This window comes from Halichoerus grypus, chromosome X (assembly GCF_964656455.1).
Source record: "Halichoerus grypus chromosome X, mHalGry1.hap1.1, whole genome shotgun sequence".
In the NCBI taxonomy this organism is placed as follows: Eukaryota; Metazoa; Chordata; class Mammalia; order Carnivora; family Phocidae; genus Halichoerus; species Halichoerus grypus.
Genome location: NC_135727.1, coordinates 68,244,376 through 68,267,636, shown reverse-complemented (window position 1 = coordinate 68,267,636; position 23,261 = coordinate 68,244,376). Strand labels below are relative to the sequence as shown.

Here is a 23,261-nt window from a genome sequence, read left to right as displayed (position 1 = left end):
TTTTTTTTTTTTAAGATTTTATTTATTTGACAGAGAGAGAGACAGCGAGAGCAGGAACACAAGCAGGGGGAGTGGGAGAGGGAGAAGCAGGCTTCCTGCCGAGCAGGGAGCCCGATGTGGGACTCGATCCCAGGACCCTGGGATCATGACCTGAGCTGAAGGCAGACGCTTAACGACTGAGCCACCCAGGCGCCCTGTAACAGTGTATTTCAACTGTACTCAAAAAAGAGTATCTAAAAACATTATTAATATACATAAACATACTAGAAAGAAATGTACCAACAACCTGAGTATTTCTACATATTCTTTTTTTAATAGTGCTATGGTTTTTTTTTTATTTCAAATTTTTTATAATGAATACCTATGCCTTTTATAATTTTTTAATACATTTTATAATGGAGGTAAGAAAATAATTCTTTGAGCAATAGGTATAGATTTGAACTTATTCTTCCCTAGAGAAACTGACTAAAGGCTCTCAGAAAGTACAAAGAGACTAGGAAGGAAGAAAGGAAAGAAAAGAGATGTTCAGGAAGTGGATAATAATTCCACATAACATACTAGCCTACACTAAAAATAATAGCTGAGGCACTTGGGTGGCTCAATTGGTTAAGTGTCTGACTCTTGGTTTCGGCTCCACGCTCAACGCAGTGTCTGCTTGTCCCTCTCCCTTTGCCCCCACCCCCCGCTCTCTCTTGAATAAATAAGTAAAATCTTAAAAAAAATAATAGCTAAAAGAAAAATATTTTTTAAATCACAAAACTATTCACCCAATTAGTGTTACTGTTTACTTTTAACTGAGTAAGACAGTGATGCCAAAGGTATCACATATAGAATAGGAAAACATTTTTCTTAATTTTTGACAGCCTGTGCTAAAAGGAATATGGATGCTTCATAATTCCAGTGGACTGAAGTTTTATCTAATACTCCAGAGACAATTTCAGGATTTTACTGCAAGAGTTAAATAATTTCCTATTGTTCAGTTTACTATGACCAATTTAGACTAATAAAATGTTATAACAATTAACCAAAAGTATGTTCTAGAGCAGTGCTATCCATTAGACAGATGGTGAATAAACAAAATATGTATATAAATAAATATATGCTAATACATGTATATGTAAGCAAAATGTGGCACATAAAAACTGAATGGCTAAACAAAATGTGGCACACACATACAATGGAGTATCATTCAGCCATTAAAAAAACCATGAAGTTCTGGCACATGCAATAACATCGATGATGAACCTTGCAGATATGTTAAGTGACATAAGCCATACATAAAAGGACAAATATTGCACTGCTCCAATTATATGAGGTAGCCTGAACTGGCAAATTCAGAGACTGAAAGTAGATTAGAGTTTACCAAGGGCTAGGAAGAGGGGGAATGTGACAAATGTACCATAGTAATATAAAGTGTTAATGTAAGATGACCTGAGTATGGGGTATATGAGAACTCTTTGTAACTTTCACATAAATCTAAAACTTTTCTAAAAACAAAAAAGTTTATTTAATAATGAACAGAATGGGGACATCCACTCAAAAAAATTTTTACTCTATAAATAGGTTACCATACATTTTGATACTCTGTGTGTGCTAAAAATGAGACTTACTCATTACAAACTGAATCAAATTTGTATTATCCTTGTGAGACCCCTGGTGTGCAAGGAAAATTCTGGAAAACCCGTTTTGTGATACAGTCCTAAAACACAGGTTAAGCAGTCCACAATCTTGTATATTTTGAAGAAAATTACCTAAGCAACTATAAAATAGTTAAATAAAAGCACTGTGGCATATATTAAAACATTTTTAGATGGGCAATTTGGGAGGAACTTTAATAAACAAAAACTGTTCATATTTTTATCAACTTTTGCAAGGATTCCACCATGTTGTCATACAGAAATAAGGATACATGGATCAAGTTTTTACTGCACCATGATTTATGAAAGACAACCAAAAGGTTTACTAATAAGTAAACTCTTATTATGGTATACATGAATTTTCATTTCAAACTAAGAGCCATGTATTCTGATGCACAGCCTATAGTCACATTAAATGCTAAAACCAATGATTTTTAGAATGTAAAATTGAATGACTTGTATATGACAAAGGGTCCTGTTTGAGCCATGCAAAGACACATCACAAGGGAGAGGGCTCTTTATGACTATGACAGCCATGGAACATCCCATAAAAATTACTTATTACTCAACCAAGAACACAAGCAATATGCAGCAACTAGGCATGAAGAAAGCCTAGATCATGAAACATTACCTATACTGTTTCTGATGTAACTCTATTACATGTGTTCTGATTAAAATCACCCCGAATATTAATTTTAACACGTAAATTTTTCTACTATAAAATCTCTCTCCACACACACACACACACATACACACACACACACCATGTGACATCTTTATGGGACATCTGGCAGAAAGAAAATAAAATAGCAGCTGAGAAAAATGAACAAAACCTTGGGCAGAACTGACACAAAATAGAATGAAAAAACTCAAGATGGAGCCTATTCTAGTAAACTGTTGAAGTGAGGAAGTCAGGAACCATAATGAATAGACATCGATACAAAAATTATTGTGTAGAACCAAGAAATTTGGAGTCTACAAAATGCTATCACAAATGAATCTAAATGTGGACAGGCAGCAAGTGAGCACAGCAAAAAGTGACATTTATAATACTTATAAATCAAAATAATTCCATAACTGCCACAGGAAAAGAGTTAATGACAGAAGCCAGTGAGCCCAGATGCAGACCCAAATTATGAGAATTTAATATTTGACAGATATAATTTTAAATGAGTAAGCAAAGGATGGATTTTCAATAAATAGTACTGGACAACTGGCTGTCTCTTTGAAAAAAATCAAATGTGAGATTATATGATGACTGACATCAAAATATGATCCAAATGGATCAGTAATTTTACTTAAATAAAAAAATACTAAAAAGAAGTTCAACTTGTAGAGCTACTCTTGTGATAGTTTTTCCTTTGACCTACAATGTCCTAAACGACAGTCACAGATTTCCTAAAATTGAACCATCCTTGCAGTTGGCATGAATACCACTTGCCTGTGTATTCCTCATGAATTTGCTTGTGGAATCTTTTTTTTTTTAAGAATTTATTTATTTGTCATAGAGAGAGAGCAAGAGAGAGCACACAAGCAGGGGGAGCGGCAGGCAGAGGGAGAAGCAGGCTCCCCTTGGAGCTGGGAGCCCGATGCGGGGCAGGGCTCGATCCCAGGACCGACCTGAGCCGAAGGCAGACGCTTAACGACTGAGCCACCCAGGCGTCCCTGCTTGTGGAATCTTATCACCAAACTTATATTTGGGTTATTTGCTTCTATATCACTATCAGAGGTTGGTCTACAGATTTCTTTCATTTTTTCAGTTTTTATCAGGCTATTTTTCTACTATATGCTGACTTTTTAACAAGACAATTGACTTACGTATGTAGAGACTATCTCTGAAATTAGTAACAATACTTTCTATCTGGAAAGAAGGAAGACTGAGGACTAGAAAACCAGGGGTGGGGAGGAAACTTTTAACCAAATTAACTTTAGTACAAATTGATTTTTATACTATTTACCATTTGCATATATTATTGTTTTTGAAAAAACGTAATATATGAGAATAAGACTGGAACATTTTCAAAGGGTAATCTACCAACCTAATGAATCAAATTATTAAAACTACATACTCTTGGGGCGCCTGGGTGGCTCAGTCGTTAAACGTCTGCCTTCGGCTCAGGTCATGATCCCGGGGTCCTGGGATCGAGCCCCGCATCGGGCTCCCTGCTCCGCAGGCCTGCTTCTCCCTCTCCCACTCCCCCTGCTTGTGTTCCTGCTCTCACTGTGTCTCTCTGTCAAATAAATAAACAAAATCTTTAAAAAAAAAAAACAAAAAACTACATACTCTTTACTCGTAAATTATGATATAGAATTACTAGTGCAAGTACCCAAAAAGAACTGTATAAGATATATAAAAATATAAATGTGTAACACATTGTTTGCATTTAGGGGATGATACATATAGTATCATATATATGTGTATTGGTATTATATCCATACCAATGTTTATTCAACATTTAATGAGCATCTACTACGTGCCAGGCAGTTTTAAGAGTTGTAATCACAACATTCTAAAAGGACAAAAATCCTGTCTACAGATGCACAAATCCTTGTATATATCAGCAAGAATTTTATGTATCAGCAACAGCAACCAAATTGCCACTAGGCTGCCAAATCAGTCAGGGGTTATAGGAAAATACACCAAAGTAAGATGGCAGGCCGCCTTATATAATTCCAACCTAACTAGAGTCTCAAGTGTTAATGCTTAGTGGACTCCTAAGGTGTATTCTAAAATACACCTTTGACCTCCATGACTCTGGTAGAAATTCATTGGTTTTAAGAGGTTCATACAGCTTGTTGAAAGTGGTTAAGTCTATAGCCTACATTATAACAACGTAATTTCAGATCCAGGGTGCAATGCTTATATAATAAGATATAACAATTATTCAATCCCAGTTACTGACAGACATATTGTGTAGTCTTTTTTTTTTTTTTAAGATTTTATTTATTTATTTGAGAGAGAAAGAATGAGACAGAGAGAGAGCATGAGAGGGGGAGGGTCAGAGGGAGAAGCAGACTCCCCGCTGAGCAGGGAGCCCGACGCGATGCAGGACTCGATTGGGGGACTCCAGGATCATGACCTGAGCTGAAGGCCATCGCCCAACCAACTGAGCCACCCAGGCACCCCCCTATTGTGTAGTCTCTTAACTAGAAAATAATCAATCCCAAAGTATCAAATTACCAATTAAAGCTCATTCACTAAAATTACTACAAGATATACTGACCCCTTGGGATCACTGTATTTGGCCTATGTCAGAGGGGCCATTCTGGGTCAAAGAAACGCCCAAGCAGAACTTAAGTCAGACACTTGACATTATGTCAACAGATTTTTAAGTTTCTACAAAATGAAAAATAATCTGGAAATCACTCCAGGCCACCAAAGTACCATGACTCCAAAAGAAAGGAATGGATGATGACCAACAGCTTAACATGAAATAAAAATGGACAAAATTTTATCTAGGGACATCATGAAAAAGGCTACATTTATGAGTGACATGATTCCTTATGCAAAATTACAGTAATTTTAGAACACCCAATGTACAAAATTAGGTCCCTTGGAACCTCCAATAGTTGCAACTTAAGCCCTAAAAATATTATTCTGTGGAGATATATATATAGTGCTAAGTCCATTGTGACAATACCAAAAGTCCTTCAGAGAACAAGATATACCAATGTTAGCCTGGTTAGTTATTCCCAAAGTGGGATTCTGCCTTAGGATGCCACTTTGGTGAAAATTCCCCCAAGGTCCAACGTTACAAAGTCTTCCTCTCCTTCCTACCTTGGCTTCCTATCTTCTATACTGTTGGGCAACCTTCCTACATACCCTACACTTCCCCTAGCTTACTGAACTCCCTGAGAAAATCTAGAAATTACTACATGCATAACTGTATATTCAGTAGCCATGGCATGGGAGGCATTTAATTAATACAAGTTGAACAAAAAGCTAATCAAAAGAACAAATGAGTGAACACTGCCACAATTGTTTTTCAAAAACACGTATTAAAACATAGTTTAAAGACCAGTAGGTAAAAGAAATCAACAGATCAGTGAACACAATACACTTAGAAATTTACACAAATATATAAAAGAGTAAAAATTAAAGGTGTATTTTGTCACTGGAACCTTCCAAACATATTCTGCTACCTTCCCCTACCAAAAAATTATACATAGAAAATTCTTGCCCTTATCCCTGGATGCCCCATTCCCCCGGCACCAAGAGGTAACCACTTTTATATTACCCATGTTTTTTTTTTTTTAAAAACATAAAGCATGTATATTTCACTAGTTTCACTTAAAAATATATCACTGCTTCCTCATTCATTTTTACAGTAACCTAGTATTCCGCTGTGTTAATGTACCAGTTTATCTAGTTTCACACTGATGGGCCCCTGGGTTGTTTCCAATCTTTTGCTATTATAAAACACTTTTCAATGTGTTTTGTTTTTTTTTTTTTAAAGATTTTATTTATTTGACAGAGCGAGATACACAGCAAGAGAGAGAACACAAGCAGGGGGAGTGGGAGAGGGAGAAGCAGGCCTCCTGCAGAGCAGGAAGCCCGATGCGGGGCTCGATCCCAGGACCCTGGGATCATGACCTGAGCCGAAGGCAGACGCTTAACGACTGAGCCACCCAGGCGCCACCAACACTTTTCAATGTTACATAGGCAATTTGTTTCACATTTTCAGATATGTAAGATAATTTCTAAAGAGGGATCATTAACTCAAAGAATAAACGCAACTATAATTTTGATAAATATCTCCAAAGTGCCCTCTATAACGATCATATACTATTGTGTACTACAACAAACATTCTATGAATGCCAGTTTTCCCACAGTCCTTCCAACAAAGTTCTCAAATATTAACTTTCTGTAGTTTTATTTCGCATTTCTCTTATAAATGAGCTTGAGCATTCTTTCACAAAGGTTTGGATGTCATTTGTTTTTCTATGAACTGTCTGTTCATGCCCATTGTTCATTTTGAACTACGGTCTTTTGATTTTTTTATTTAGAAGCTTTTCATATATTAATGGAGATCAAAACTTAATGTGCTGCAGATATTTTTCCAAGTATTTCATTTTTCTTTCAAATTCATTTACAGTGCTTTTTGACATGAAGTATTTTATTTATATAGCTGCATTTATGAATCTTATATTATGGCTTCTATGTTTGAAGACATAAAAAGATAAAGGTGCATTTATAAACCAGTGAGCAAAGAATGGATTAATTAACCAAAGGAATAATTAAACAATTGAGAGAAAAAAGCAAATCCTTTTCACTTAAAAAAAAGATTAAATATTAGGGGGCACCTGGGTGGCTCAGTCGTTAAGCGTCTGCCTTCAGCTCAGGTCATGGTCCCAGGGTCCTGGGATCGAGCCCCACATCGGGCTCCCTGCTCTGCGGGAAGCCTGCTTCTCCCTCTCCCACTCCCCCTGCTTGTGTTCCCTCTCTTGCTATGTCTCTGTCTGTCAAATAAATAAATAAAATCTTTAAAAAAAAGATTAAATATTAGAAGACTTTGGAAGAATAAGAAAAAATACATAAGCAAACATACTGACTTAGTCAGTCTTGGCATTTAGAATTCCTTTCTAAAAATAAATCCAAAGTCACTTATTTAAGTACTTTAAACTTGATTAAATTTTATGTCAAGACATTTACCAATCTTTTGTATTAAGAATTTTGCCTTGGGGTGCCTAGGTGGCTCAGTCGGTTTACGTGGTTAAGCGTCTGCCTTTGGCTCAGGTCATAATCCCAGGGTCTTGGGATCAGGCCCCACGTGATGCTCCCTGCTCAGCAGGGAGCCTGCTTCATCCTCTCCCTCTGCCCCTCCACCCTGCTTGTGCGCGACCCAAGCTCTCCCTCTCTCTCTCTCAAATAAATATCTTTAAAAAAAAAAAAAAAAGGATTTTGCTTTTGGTATTACGAAAAGGACTGATACCCTTAGTATCCTTAATGTTTTAAGTACTCTTTAAAGAGAAACATTTTAATGTTGTTTTAGAAGTGATTTCCATTGATAATAAGCCTGTCTTCCCTTGGATCCTAAGGGAAGTCTGTCTGTCTTCTGAGCCTAAGACTACTACTCCCAACCCCCAGCTGACTAGCCTAGGAAAGAGCCAGTCAGGATGAAAGGCTGACAATTCCTAAACACTCAAGTTTTAAATATGCATAGCCAAGTAAGAACTAGAACTGGATCTAGTTCATGAGGAAGCAGAAACCATGAGTAAGCATTTTGGATACTAACCCTTCATTGGATATGTCATTTGAAAATTATCTTCTCCCATTCAGTAGGCTGTCTTTTAGTTTTAATTGTTTCCTTTGCTCTGCAGAGGCTTTTTATTGTGATATAGTCCCAATCATTTATTTTTGCTTTTGCTTTCCTTGCCCGAGGAGACACACCTAGAAAAATGTTGCTATGGCCGATGTTAGAGAAATTACTGCTTGAGCTCTATTCCAGGATTTTTATGGTTTGAGGTCTCACATTTAGGGCCTTAATCCATTTTGAGTTCATTTTTGTGTATGGTGTAAGAAAGTGGTCCAGTTTCATTCTTTTGCATGTAGCTGTCCGGTTTTCCCAGCACCATTTGTTGAAGAGACTTTTTCCCACTACATATTCTTGCCTCCTTGGTTGAAGGTTAATTGACCATATAATCGTGGGTTTGTTTCTGGGCTTTCTATCCTGTCCCACTGAACTGTGTGTCTATTTTTGTGTCAGTACCATACTGTTTTGATTACTACAGCTTGATAGTATAACTTGAAACTCTGGAATTGTGATACCTCTCCACAGCTTTTTCTTTTTTAAGATTTTTTTTTTTTTATTTTAGAGAGAGAGTACAAGCAGGGGGAGTGGCAGAGGGAGAGGGAGAAGCAGGCTCTCTGCTCAGCAGGGAGCCCAATGCAGGGCTCGATCCCAGGACCCTGGGATCATGACCTGAGCCGAAGGCAGATGCTTAACCGTCTGAGCCACCCAGGCATCCCACAGCTTTTTCTTTTTCAAGATTAAAGCACTTTGGCTATTCAGGGTCTTTTGTGGTCCCATGCAAATTTTAGGACTGTTTGTTCTAGCTCTGTGAAAAATGCTGGTGGCATTTGGTAAGGGCTGAACCTGTACGTTACTTTGGGTAGTATAGACACTTTAACAATATATGTTCTTCCAATCCATGAGTATGGAGTATCTTTCCATTTGTTTGTGTCGTCTTCAATTTCTTTCGTCAGTGTTTTATAGTTTTCAGAGTATAGGTCTTTCACCTCCCTGGTTATGTTTATTCCTAGGTGTTTATTATTTTGGGTGCAGTTGTAAATGGGACTGTTTTCTTAATTCTTGTTTCTGCTGCTTCATTATTAGTGTATAGAAATGCACCTGATAAAGGGTTAGAATCCAAAATATATAAAGAACTTCTACAACTCAACACACACACACACACACACACACAATAATCCAATCAGAAAACGGGCAGAAAACATGAACACACATTTCTCCAAAGATATCCAGATGGCCAACAGACAAGTGAAAAGATGCTCAACACCACACATCATCAGGGAAATGCAAATCAAAACTACAATGAGGTATCACCTCAAACCTGTCAGAATGGCTAAAATCAAAAACACAAGAAACAGTGTTGGCAAAGATGTGGAGAAAAAGGAATCCTCATGCACTGCTGGTGGGAATGCAAACTGGTGCAGCTGCTCTGGAAAACAGTATGGAGGTTCTTCAAAAAATTAAAAATAGAATTACCCTATGATCCAGTAATTGCACTACTGGGTACTTACCCAAAGAATATGAAAACACTAATTCCAGAGGATATATGTACCCCTATGTTTACTGCAGCATATTTACAATAGCCAAATTCTGGAAACAGCCCAATTGTCCATCTATAGATGAATAAAGAAGATGTTGTATATATAGACAAAGGAATATTATTCAGCCATAAAAAAGAATGAAAGCTTGCTATTTGCAACAACGTGGATGGAGCCAGAGAGTATAATGCTAAGTAAAATAAGTCAGAGAAAGACGAATACCATACGATTTCACTCATATGTGGAATTTAAGAAACAAAACAAATGAAAAGGGAAGAAAAAAGAGACAGACAAAAAACAGACTCTTTAAACTATGGAGAACAAACTGATAGTTACCAGAAGGGAGGTGGGTGGGGGATGGATGAAGTAAGTGAAGGGGATTAAGCGTACACTTATCTTGATGAGCACTGAGTAATGAATATATAGAGTTGTTGAATCATGATATGGTACACTTGAAACTCATACAACACTATATGTTAATTATCCTGGAATTAAAATAAAAAAATACAATTAATAAAAAAAAACCTACGAGTCAGCAAAAGCTCTAGGGTGAAGAAGGACATAGAAGGAGGGAACAAAAACAATCAGAGGCAAGGTGATGATAGAGCAGAAATGCAGACCAAATATGGCCAATAAAGAAACACAGAGGGTTTTTCCAGAAGCGTCCATTTCCCGATGGCTTTCTAGTTCTCATCCCAGAGGCATAGCCACTCACCAGTTCCTTTGACGGATTTCCACCAAAATCCCTACCTCCCTTACTGCCCACTATCCTCTGTAGCCTTGCAAATCATGATCCCCTCATTGGATCTATCACTTTTGCTCCTCATAACAAAAACCTTACAAAACCAGAGGCAAAATATAAAACTGTGTAATAAATCTGGGTTTTGTCCCCTGTTGGTAGCGTAGAACTCCAAAAAACCACCGACAGAAGAGTTTTCTTTTGTTATTCATAAGAAGCCCCTTTTGACCACACCTGAGTTTATGCTGACAAGATGACTCAAGGTGGGCCCTAAGATAGTTTCCACGGAGAAGGGATGGCCATGCCAGAGAGACCAAGCATAGGATTAAAAGGCTGGAACTTTCAGCCCCAGCCCCTAGACCTCTAAGGAGAGAAGAAGGGCTGGAGACTGAACTTAATCAAGTGGCCAACAATATAGTAAGACCCCCGATAAAACTCTGGACACCCACACCTCAAGGAGTTTCCTGATTGGTAAACACATTGATGTGCCAAAAAGGCAACGTTACCGGAGTCCAAGGCGAGAGAGTATAGAAGCTCCTTATCTAAGATCCCCCCAAGACTTTGTCCTGTGTATCTTTTTCATTTGGCTGTTCCTGAGCTGTATCCTTTATATTGAAACTGTAAGTATAGTGCTTTCAGGGAGTTATGGAAATTGTTCTAGCAAATTAACAAACTTGAGATGGTCATGGGAACCCCTGAATTTAGCTAGTTAGTCAGAAATACAGATGGACCTAAGACTTGCTGAAGGGAGGGCAGTTTTCAGGAAGGCTCTGCCCCTTAACTTGTGGGATGTGGCATTAACTTGGGGTAGTTAGCCTCAGAAGTGAACTGAATTGCAGGACAGCCAGGTGGTATCAGAACACTTTGTTAAACTACCAAATTAAGTAAATTATTCACTTTTTCTCAACATAGTATATTTTCATTAAGAAAAAGAAAATCAAGGAAACCAAAACACCCCTCCCCCAAAATAACAATTACTTAGCTAAACCTGCCTCAAAAGATAACTAACGTGAACATTTTGGTGTGCAGACTTCAACATTTTTTAAAAGATTTATTTATTTATTTGAGAGAGCAAGGGAGCGAGAAACAGTATGGGGGGGAGGAGGGGCTGAGAGAGGGGGAGACAAGCAGGCTCAATCCCAGGACCTCGAGATCATGACCTGAGCCAAAACCAAGAGTTGGATGTTTAACCAACTGAGCCACCCACGTGCCCCTCAACATTTTTAACTGTATCTGGAAAATGCATGAAAGAGGTTACAGCAATTCCTTTAATTTCTGATAATGGGCAAAAATAGGATTACCTAAATTGAATTATGTCCAGATAGCCAGTTAATCTGTTTTTAAATCTTGTCAAATGGAAAGGCCTGTTTATTTTAAACTTCCAGTTTTGTAATTAAATTCATGTGAGACCACAGAACAAAAATTTCATTCCCTTAGACTTATTTCTTAAAGAATGGTTCCTTGAATGTCAAATTCCAAATTAACGTGTGGGGAAGGAATGACACAGGAATTTTAAAATTAACACACTTTTCACGGTTAACTGTCACCATAGCATGGGAAAAAAAGGAAGCAAAAGAATAGCTAGCGTATCAAAGATTTTGTGAAAAATACTTTACACATAAGCTTAGACCACACTTTGACATACAAGTGTCCCAAACAGACACTCTCAAATTTTTTCACATGCCCCAAACAGAACAGAAATCATGTATTTAAACTCACTCTTACCGAAGTGGCCCACCCTCTCTTCCCTTAAACAGGGTCTGAATGTGATCAATCACAGACTGCTCTAATTTCGACCTTTTATTATACATTCAACTCATGTACACAGAAAAAAGTTAACATAAGCAAGCCTAAGACTACTATCCTCAGAGAGGCCTGCTTTGCAAGGCTGGCCTTGGCTGGCATCTGGGAACTGTACAGGCAAACGTTTCCCTACGCTGGTAGAAAACTTTCCCTAACGGATAAGGGTGGCTCACTGTGCCTAGAAATGCATCTTCCTAGCTAGGCAAATCATTTTGTTTTGTTTTGAGAGGGCATCTTTCTAAAAAACAAACAAACAAAAAAACCCCCAAAAAAAACCAAAAAGAAGAAAAGAAAAAAAAAGGTGGTACATTTGTTTCCTTAACTTGTTCCCAGCAAGATACTTTTCTTTAGTGATGCAGAAGTTCTTTTTAGATATTAAGCTGTTGGTCTCAGTTGTAATATTTTAATTAGTGACATTACTATCAAGTTCCAGATAAAAAGAGTCATTCTTATTTTAAATTTAAAAAAAAGTTCAAGCAATTCTCTCTACTTGGATGACTTCAAGGAGTGTAAAAATCCTTTGGTGGCCCACTGTAGCTAACTTCCAGCAACCGTGCCTCAGAGATATATATGCTTTCTCTAAACTGTCTAAAGTAATTCTCTAGGTTCAGTTAGAAAATGAGGGAGTTTCTCCTAACAAACTACAGCCGTTGATTTTTATTATCACATTATCTTCTCTTAATACTTCCAAATGCATACTTACCCTCATCCCTGATGCCAGAAACATGTCCACACTATCAGTCTCCAGTTAGGTTATTCTCCATGGGAACAAAGCATACTCAGGGCCATGAGAGAATTCATTGCAGCTTCTGTGACTAAAAATTAGTGGGTAAGGAAATGATGAGTCAAGTGTAAAAATAAATTACAAGGGCATTCACCACAGCTGACATATAATAAGAAGTAAATAATCTTCAACATGCAAATTTCTTAATTTACAAGACTGTAAACATACCCATCAATGCAACCAGAATACTTGTTTCCACATGAAGAACATTCTTTTCCTGTAGCCAAATTATATCATAAAATTGCTTAACCGGTACAGAATTTGAACAGGTGGCATAATTAGATAAAATAAATGCTCAATAACATTAGACAAAGACAGCCTCACATTCAGGAAGTTTATATACCAGAAGTTTAATGATGGTTTTAGTTGAATGATGGGATTATAGCTTATCTTGACTATATTTTTTTATATCCTGTGTTATCTGAATTGTTTATAAGTACCTCTTCACTTTATAACCAGGAACAATAGCACTTCCATTTTGAAATAAGCTAGGAAAAATAACCACTTATTAAAATTAATAGAAAACAATCTAATTTTGGCTATATAAGGCATGGAATAACTAAGGAATGACATAAGAAATACTGGAGAGCCACATGATGAAAATTATGATTATTAGGATATAAAAAGAGTTTAATAAATGTTTTTAGAAGGGAAGAAGAAATGTTGCAAACATGTTAATTCTGACCAAATGAACGTCCAAATCAAATGCTATTACAATACCTCCAAGTGAATTTTTTAGACAAAGCAGAATTTTACAAAATAATTCTTGTAATAGATTTATTTGCGAGAGAGAAAACGAGAGAGTGAGAGAGAGCACGCAAGCAGGGGGAGAGGCAGGGGGAGAGAGAGAATCCTCAAGCAGACTCCCCACTGAGCAAGGAGCCCGACGCGGGGCTCGATCCCAGGACCCTGAGATCATGACCTGAGCTGAAACCAAGAGTCAGCCGCTTAACTGACTGAGTCACCCAGGCGCCCCTACAAAATACTTCTTAAATTCAGTTAATAACAAATTAGGGAATAGTAGCTAAGAAAATATTGAGAAAGAATAAATAAGTTTTACTATAAACAAGAAGGGCATAGATTAGGGGTCAGCAAACTAGAGCCAATGGGTCAAATCTGGCTGCCGACAGATTTTGCATTCATTGTCTGTGGTTGTTTCTTCAAGTGAATGGTTGCAGAAGAGACTGTGTGGCCCACGAGCCCAAAGTATGAACTATCTGGGACTTCTACAGAAAATGTTTGGCAACCCTTGTAGTAGACACTTCAATGATGCTGTCATATCCATAGCCTCTTCTCTAAGGGAGTTCATGAAGGCCAAGAGAAGGCAAATTTATGAGGTACTACAATCCATGAGTACCACAAGGACGCAGAAGGTAGAGAAATAAAGGTTGGGGAAGCCAGCTGATCGCAAAAGAAGAATGAAGAGTGAGGAGTTTTAAAAATGCAGGTGCCTGGGGCCACTCAAGGCCAATTAAATCACAACATCTTGCTCTGGTTTATTTTTAAAGTCCCCCAGTTAATTCTAAAGTGCAACCGTGACAGAAAACCACTAAGCTAGGGGAAACAGCAAACGTAGAGCGGCCAAGTGATGTCAATGGTGAAGCACAAGAATAATTATCCAAACGTACTGCCGTTAAGGTACCTCAGGGCTGCTTGAATCTAGTTAGTTCCCACATTTAATATTGTTCATTTAGAGTCCCACTAAATCCCCATCCTCCACCATGTTCCACATGTTTACATAAAATAAACCCCTATTAATGTGGCAGGCTGAGTGATTCTTCATTTCTTGGGACCAAAAGAATCAAATTAGTATAGAAATTAGTATCAGGTATATAGTTGCATGAAACAGACCCTCAGCAGAAAAAGAAACATTTGAAATTGTTAGGGTATGACTGTTGTGTGAAAATCACACACAATCCCCGCCACAAACCAGGATGAAACGTTTTTTAGAAGTCCAGCTTATACTGTGGCAAAGCCACTAGTTATGCAATTGCCTTTGTGACTCAGACATGCACCCATTTAGGGTAAAGCTCTGAGGCAATCGGTAGTGGTACAGTGACTTCAAAGAAATAAGCAAGTAGGGTTTGACAGTTTCTCTTCTGACAATGATGTACGAATTCTGATATAACCATGAGGTGCTGACACTGGAAAGCATGACTTTGTCTCTATTATGGCTAGGCATGGTTCTCAGTTTACCATTCCAACAGTTACCATTCCAACAGGCATGGAATAACATGGATAGATAATAGATTCACAAGTCTGAGAATCATTGGACTAAATGTGGCAGTTCTGGTTCCTCCCAAACATACACCCATTTCCTTCTTTAAAAAAAAAAAAGATTTATTTGAGAGAGTGCGTGCGTGGTGGGAAGAGACAGGGGGAGAGAGGGAATCGCAAGCAGACTCCCTGCTGAGCGCAGAGCCCGACGCGGGGCTCCATCTCACGACCCTGAGATCACGACCTGAGCCGAAACCAAGAGTCGGACGCTTAACCGACTGAGCCACCCAGGTGCCCCTGCCCATTTCCTTCTAAAGACCTGTTTATTGTCAAGCTGTAGCACAGCCCTTTATGATCAGGTTTTGTTTCACATCATCCAGTATTATACCCTCTCCACTGAGTACAGCTGGTGGGATCAATCCATACACTGCCAGCAGCTTAGGAACTGTCTAAGCATGAAAAAGCACTGCACAAATAAAGATAAACTAAGCCAATTAGATGCGCTCAAACTCTTTGAAATTTGAGAAGAAACCATGAGAACAAGTAATTAACGGTGAAATCTGAAGCTAAAAGCGTCACCAAAGACAAGGTAAGGGCAAAGCCAGGCATAGGGAAGATGAATGAGGGAAAATGTAGATAAGACAGGAGAACAGAAAGCTGAATCAAGTCAATGGCACAGTGGAAAAGGTCCACTAAGTCCATGTGCTTAAGTCCCTAGAGCCACCATAGATGAATTTCCATGCCACTCTGTTCTTGAGATTCCTATGAAATCCCTATTTTCCTCACTATGTGTATCTATGTGATAAACGCCTGTTTCTTGACCTAAGCCTGTGTATTATTTCTTGAAACCAGAAATCCTATGTAATTTAGAAAACAGTATGGAGTTGGGCTACATGAACAGAACTCTGGCAGGAATGTGAAATATTTAGACCTGGTTATTACCTGGTGGTGGGACAGAGAGTAGATACACCCACCACAACCCTGGCTGGAATGTTTTAAGAGCCTCGAACCGTGGCAAAGTTACTGTCGCAGGACCACACATCCAATGAACATAAGTTGTGACACAATCACAACGACAGACAAAAATTCAAGTGGCCAAGGAAGATCAATGATAGGTGAGTGCTTCTGAAATTGGAAAGTAAATTTTAAAAGTGGCTTTATGACATTACTTCAGACTACGGTATCTGGCTTGACTTAGTTATTACTCTCCAACATTTATACTTAAGTACAAGTTGCAAAAGTATAGACAGAGCATCTTTAGAAATGAATATATGAAATAAGGAGCATTATTTACTTAGAGGTCAAGATGTAAAAATGTAATACAAACACATCTGAATTAAACGGTAGCCACATTCATAGTCCCATCTAAGGTAAACTGTCCCAGCCATAGGTAGTTCTGGAGAAAAGGCAGTCCTATAGACAGCAATAATTTTAGAATATCACCTGTCCTGTCATCCAAAGTAGAATGTACCAGGTGTAGAATACACTACCCAAGTGCTGTGTTATTGCATGACTCAGAAAGTGACTACCCAAGCAGGCGTGAGCTAAGACACTGAAATTCTTGCACTGAACAATGAAGTTTGTGAAATGCAAAGAGAGTGAGGCCCATAGCCAATGGAGTTGAACTGTGAAGGACAGAACTGGGAAACATGAGATACAGCCAAGGACACCAGAGAGATAAGCAAGGTTTAATGATGAGTAATTGAAAATTTATGAGGAGGCAGAATACAAAGCAAGGAGGTAAACTAAAGCTTGAATAAATATGAGGAAGCAGAGACAAAAAAAGAAAAAAGCAGAGATAAAGAGGAATTAAGACACGATGTATGAAATGGTATCTACAATTAATTCTGTACTGAATACTGAAAATGTGCTGAGAGAGTAGATTTCAGGTGCTTTCCTCACACACACAAAAAATTTTAACTAAGTGAGAAGTTTGTTTGGCGTCTGACTATAGTAATCATTTCACAATGTATATCAAAGCATTGTTTATACATTAACTATATCCAGTTTGTACTTTAAAAAAAGATGTTAAAGGTGACATACTAGATGTAGGATACAAACCCCTGTTGCCAACATTTCCAGATCAGTCTTGGAACCACCATTTCTAATCCTCAAAACATTTTCCTCAGAGGGGAAACTGAATTTTATTTTTTAAACTGTCTTTATTCGAATATAGGGTTTTCTGTATTTGAATTCACAGGAGATACCTGTCTATCTTAGAGGCTGGCCATGCATAGCTGTGGGTGGTCCAGATTGCTTGGATGGCCCAAGAGAAGTCTGTTTCTTGAAAACAAAGGAGCCAACAATACCGGAAATTGCTAACAGGATTCCAGCCACAACTGAAGTTCACCAAGAATGTAAGTTTTCCAGAATTCGTTAGGGAGTCACATTTGGGAAAAAGGAAGTGAGATTCTCCCCCACATATTAGAATAGAATAACAGTCCCTAGTAGTCCATGACAAAACTGCTAATTAGGCATTTAAAGCCATCAAAGATGGTCCTTGTGAGGGATCTGGTAACTATTGCAACAGAGCAACCTCAAAGTTTTCCTGTTCACGGCCAGGTAGTAAATAATTTAGGCTTTGCAGGCCATATGGTTTCTGTCACAACTACTCTCTTCTGCCACTGTAGCATAAAACAGGCATAGACAATACATACATCAATGTGGTGCTATGTTCCAATAAATGTGAAATTTGAGTTTTTGTCTATTTCATATGTCATGAAATATTATTCTCCTTTTGATTTTTTCCCAACCATTAAAAAATGTAAACATCTTCACTCACAGGCTGTTAAAAAAAAGAAGTGGTGGGCCACAGTTTATGAACAGACCCTTGATATACAGAAATGGAAGGATGGTCATGAAACTCTTAAAATTTGAAGGTGTTATATTTAACATACCCAAGGATATTCTGATGACTGTGTAAATTTTCTGTTTAACGGACTATTCTTGTTCGATTTTTTTTATACCATCTCAACCACTTTTAAGTTCAGTAGTGTTAAGTATATTCACATTGTTGAGTAACCAATCTCCTAAACTTTTTCATTTTGCAAAACTGAAATTCTATACCCATTAAACAACTCCCCATTACCTCCGCCCACCCCAGCCCGACAACAACCAGATTTTTAGGAAATATTATGTAGGTCTAGAGGTGTGGATCCAGACCAGAGGATGCCAGTTTGCTCACAATGTTTCACTCAGTGTCTTAAATTTCACAGAGTACTTACCCTTTGTCAGATCTATTCTTTCCTAATCTATCCTAATCTATACAATTCCATTCAGAACTGTGACCTAGTTTTATTTATTTTTTATTTTTTTTAAAGATTTTATTTATTTACTTGACAAAGAGACAGCGAGAGAGGGGACACAAGTGGGGGAGTGGGAGAGGGAGAAGCAGGCTTCCCGCTGAGCCAGGAGCCCGATGCGGGGCTCAATCCCAGGATCCTGGGATCATGACCTGAGCCGAAGGCAGACGCTTAACGACTGAGCCACCCAGGCGCCCCTGTGACCTAGTTTTAAACACTACCTAAGGGAAACTGCCAACCCCCAGGTTACGTTGAATGGGTAGGGCTACACACCCATTTCTCAATACCACATGTGAAGAAGGTAACACTACGAATAAGCCAAAATTATGAAGAAGCAGATGCTATGAGGTCATAAAAACATTTATAAACATGCTGTGTTGGCTTGTGGAATTTTTTTTAAAAAGTAAACTAAAAGGGGTGCCTGGGTGGCTCAGTCGGTTAAGCGTCTGCCTTCGGCTCAGGTCAGGATCCCGGGGTCCCTGGGATCGAGCCCCATGTTGGGCTCCCTGCTCCATGGGGAGCCTGCTTCTCCCTCTGCCTCTGCCTCTCTCCCTCTCATGAATAATTAAATAAAATCTTAAAAAAGCAAACTAACAGCTCAAAATCAGGCTCCTTGTAGAGAGCTGAAAATCCTGTCAATATTGGGCAGGTTTCCCACTGGGTAACAATCAAGAGCCAAGGAATCATGGCCTTGCTCTTTGTATCAAAGGTGCATGTTCCATGGAACACCAATCCCAAACACTCCCTACTAATCCTCTCAGAAGCATCAGCTGCTCTTACCATCCAATTTGCACTCTTGTTTTTAAGAGTAGAGAAATCTCTTTTCCAAGGTCTCTATCCAATGTAGATAAACAAAAGAAAAGCTCCCTGCCAAAACCCCTAAGCAGCATCTGAAGAAAAAGGGAGAAAATAAAAATCAGAACCATATTATGCATTTACCCCATCTGGACCCCGCAGGCATTTGCAATTGAAACCTCTGAAATAAAGGATGGAGAAGCCAGCTGTTAATGGATGCATTAGAAGCCAGAAGAAATGAAAGAGTTTAAAAAAAAAAAAAAGCAGAGACAGAGTATAATAATCCTATTAATTGCAGAACACTACAGTGAAGACCCACAAACTGCTGCTATGGGCATTATATATATAAATAACTAAGCTAAGTCAGGCCTAATAAAATTTGTGTTCTCAGTATTAGAAGTGGGCTCTTAAAATCATCATAGTAGCAAAGGGAACTGAAACTGAGAGAACACACAGCAAGCCAACACGATGCAGAGGTGAGGCCATGAGGGCCACAGGCAAGTAAAACTTAAACGATGAAGGTGAAGCCTGAAGTAAGCAGAACTGATGAATAAGCTACAAATGTGAGGAGGATTAAAAAAGATAAAACGAACAGGCAAGCCAATATGTAATGGGAGAAATAAGACACGAAAGCTAAGCAGAAAGAGTAGCTCTGTTACATAAATGGCACAATCCTAACATGAAGACCCACAAACTCCTGCTGCAGCGTTACTACATTCATTTATTCAGATAGATTTTTGGTGAAGACTTTAGGGTTGTTTTTTTTCCATGTATAATAGGTCATCCGCAAACTGTGACAGTTTAACTGTGTCTTTACCAATTTGGATGCTTTTTATTTCTTTTTCTTGGCTGACTGCTGTGGTGGCTAGGACTTCCAGTACTACACTGAATAAAAGTAGTGAGAATGGACAAACAACAAAAACACTAAACACTCTTACAAATATAGAGAACAAAACTGGTGGTTGCCATAGGGGAGGCGGGTGGGGATATGGGTGAAATGTGTGAAGGAGATTAAGAGAACACTCACCATGAGGAGCACTGAGTAATGTACAGAATTGCTGAGTCATTATATTGTATACCCAAAACTAATAACACTGTATGTTTAATTATACTTGAATAAAAATAAATAAAATAGAATAAAAAACAACTTCCACACCAAATTGGGGAAAAGAGCTACAACCTATGGTAGATTCAAAATCTGTGTGAAAAAAGAAAATCAAAAAAAAGTCCCCAGTAAGATTTTTAACTGTTCTTTCTCACTAGGAAATCAAAGAAATAAAAACTAGAACATCAAGGAAGACCACTTTTCACCTTTGCAATTGGCCGATTTTTTAAAAAAAACTATATAATAGCATATTGGTGAGGATATGACAAAATAGGCATGTTTATACATTACTAGGCTAGGGAGTGAACATTTAATTCAACCTTAGTAAACAAGTATGGATACGTGCAGAGGTACAGAGAGGTTCACATCATTATTTGTACAATATTAAAAGAGCAGTAACTGAACAAGAGCCCAAATATTAGATAAGAATTAAAATTTTACATTAATGCAGTGGCATATTATGTGCCATTTTAAAAGAGATGTTATGAAAGTCTATTTAATGGTGTGGAACACGTTTGAGATCTGCTAAACGGAAAAGATACGGCAACAAGATTTCATTAATGATCCTAACTTCAACAACTGACAAAGACTGCCTGCCACTCCAACTGTTGAACACAGAAACAAAGTAGTAAAAAAAATAAAATAGAGAATAACATTAAAAGTAGCAAATTTAGGAAACCTAATTCAAAATCCTTGAAAAGTAAAAGATTTTCTTCTGGAAATGCAAGGTAGGTTCATTGTTAAGAAAGCTATTAAATATAATACATACAACAAAAGGTCAAAAAAATATTCACTTCCACATCAAAATAATCACTTACTTGACTGAGAGACCTGTTCCTTTGTCAGGATCACATTTTTAGATATCATTGGAAAGATTAATTCCTCCTATCCTGAATGAGAAATTTAGGTTTTGACACAGCAAATTATCAAAATCACAGCCTCCTACCTTGACCTTAGGATAGGACAGTGATTACATCTAAAGTAATCTCTGTATTAGACTCACTTATGGGCCTAAGTAGCGTAGAAAACATATGCTGGTGAAGAAGGTAAACACTAGAGCTGATAATGTAAGGATAAGAAAAAAAATGAAATAAATATTCCAAGTCATGCAAAGAAAAAGCTACTGTACCAAAACCAGACAGAGAAGCTACAAAAAAAAGAAAACTACAGGCCAATAGCAAACCACATTCAACAGTACACTAAAGGATCATTAACCACGATCAAGTGGCATTTATTCCAGGGATGCAAGGATGGTTCAATATCTGCAAAATCAATGTGATACACCACCATTAACTAAACGAAGGATAAAAATCCTAAGATCATCTCAATAAATGCAGAAAAAGCACTTCACAAAATTCAACATCCATTAAACACTCTCAATGAAGTGGGTTCAGAGAGAACATATCTCGACATAAATAAAGCCATCTATGAAAAACCCACAGCTAACATCATACTCAATGGTGAAAAGCTCAGAGCTTTTCCTCTGACATTAGGAACAAGACAAGGACGTCCACTCTCTCTACTTTTATTCAACATAGTACTGAAAGCTCTAGCAACATAGAAATTGGTTCCATTTCTATACACTAATTACAAAATAGCAGAAAGAGAAATTAAGGAAACAATCCCATTTACAACTGCATCCAAAATAATAAAACACCTAGGAATAAACGTAACCAGGGCGGTGAAAAACCTATACTCTCAAAACTACGAAATGTTGATAAAAAAAAATTGAAGATGACACAAACACACAGAAGCATATTCTGTGCTCATGTATTGAAAAAATTAATAGTTCAAATGTCCATGCTAACCAAAGCAATCTACAGATTCAGTGCAAACCCTATTAATAGCAACAGTATTTTTTACAGAACTAGAACAAATAATACTAAAATTCATATGGGGGGGTGCCTGGGTGGCACAATCGGTTAAGTGCCCCGACTCTTGGTTTCAGCTCAGGTCAGGATCTCAGGGTTGTGAGATCTGAGTCCTGGGCTCTGGGCTCAGCACAGAGTCTGCTTCAGATTCCCTCACTTCCTCTCCCTCTAGCCTTCCCTCCCGCTCCTGTGCTCTCTCTCTCTCTCGCAAATAAATACATCTTTAAATAATAAATAAATAAAATAAAATTTGTATGGAACCACAAAAGACCCCAAATAGCCAAAGCAATCTTGAGAAAGAACAAAGCTGGAGGTAGCGCAATCCCAGATTTCAAGATAACACTTCAAAGCTGTAGTAATCTAAACAGGAATAAGTCATGGGGATAAAAGGTACCGTGCAGAGAATACAGTCAATGGTAGCGTAATGGCATTGTATGGTGACAGATGGCAGCTACACTTGTGGTGAACATAGCATAACATAAAGGCTTGTCAAATCACTATGCTGTACACCTGAGACTAATGTAACACTCTGTCAACTGTATCAAATAAATAAATAAATAAATAAAGGAAAACTATGGCAAGGAAGAGGATCCTCTAAGGGATGGTAATAACATGCCCCATGAAAATGCTATCACTCTACCAAGAACTCGAGCCAACATTTAGATGACTTTTAAGTCATGTACATAATGCATAGATCACAAGCCACTTTGGAGGGCTGACTAAGCACAGCGTGTTACTGTTATTGTATCACACGAATTGTGTGTGTGTTTTAAGATTTTTATTTATTTATTTGAGAGAGACACAGTGAGAGAGGGAACACAAGCAGCGGGAGTGGGAGAGGGAGAAGCAGGCTCCCGCTGAGCAGGAAGCCCGATGCGGGGCTCGATCCCAGCACCCTGGGATCATGACCTGAGCCGAAGGCAGACGCTTAATGTTCTGAGCCACCAAGGCGCCCCTGTATCACACGAATTGTTGAGTAAAAATTACCCTTAATGTTTGCTTTAATGGAACACCTCAAATCCTCTTGTTCTTGTATGTATAATGTAGAGTGGGGATGGCATACTATAGCCCATGGGCTGATTCCAGGCTGCTGTTTTTGTAAATGACGTTTTATTGGAACACAGTCCTGCCCATTTGTTTCCATATTGTCTACGGCTGCTTTCATGCTACAGAGTGGGGAGATGTATTAAAATTAGGTAAAGTCATAATTAGGAAACA

General features: G+C 38.1%; 1 protein-coding gene across 38 annotated transcripts in view; it reads right to left on the bottom strand.

Annotated features, from left to right (window-relative positions):
* The window catches only part of LOC118519358 (uncharacterized), a 57,212-nt gene that overhangs the window by 19,758 nt on the left and 14,193 nt on the right, over window positions 1-23,261 (bottom strand). For 24 of the 38 annotated variants that reach the window (XR_013444528.1, XR_013444530.1, XR_013444531.1 and 21 more), the window contains 2 exons: window positions 19,053-19,162; window positions 12,673-12,784 (listed from right to left, as the gene is read on the bottom strand). The exons of 4 other annotated variants lie outside the window; for them this stretch is intronic. Coding sequence is in view for 23 of the 34 variants with exons in the window: in XM_078064063.1 (XP_077920189.1) it covers window positions 12,718-12,784; window positions 19,053-19,162 (177 nt within the window). In the remaining 11 variants the exon portion in view is untranslated. Of the gene's footprint in view, window positions 1-12,672; window positions 12,785-12,921; window positions 12,971-19,052; window positions 19,163-23,261 lie in introns of all 38 variants that reach the window. 10 more of the 38 variants (XR_013444527.1, XR_013444529.1, XM_078064078.1 and 7 more) reach the window with 2 other exon arrangements.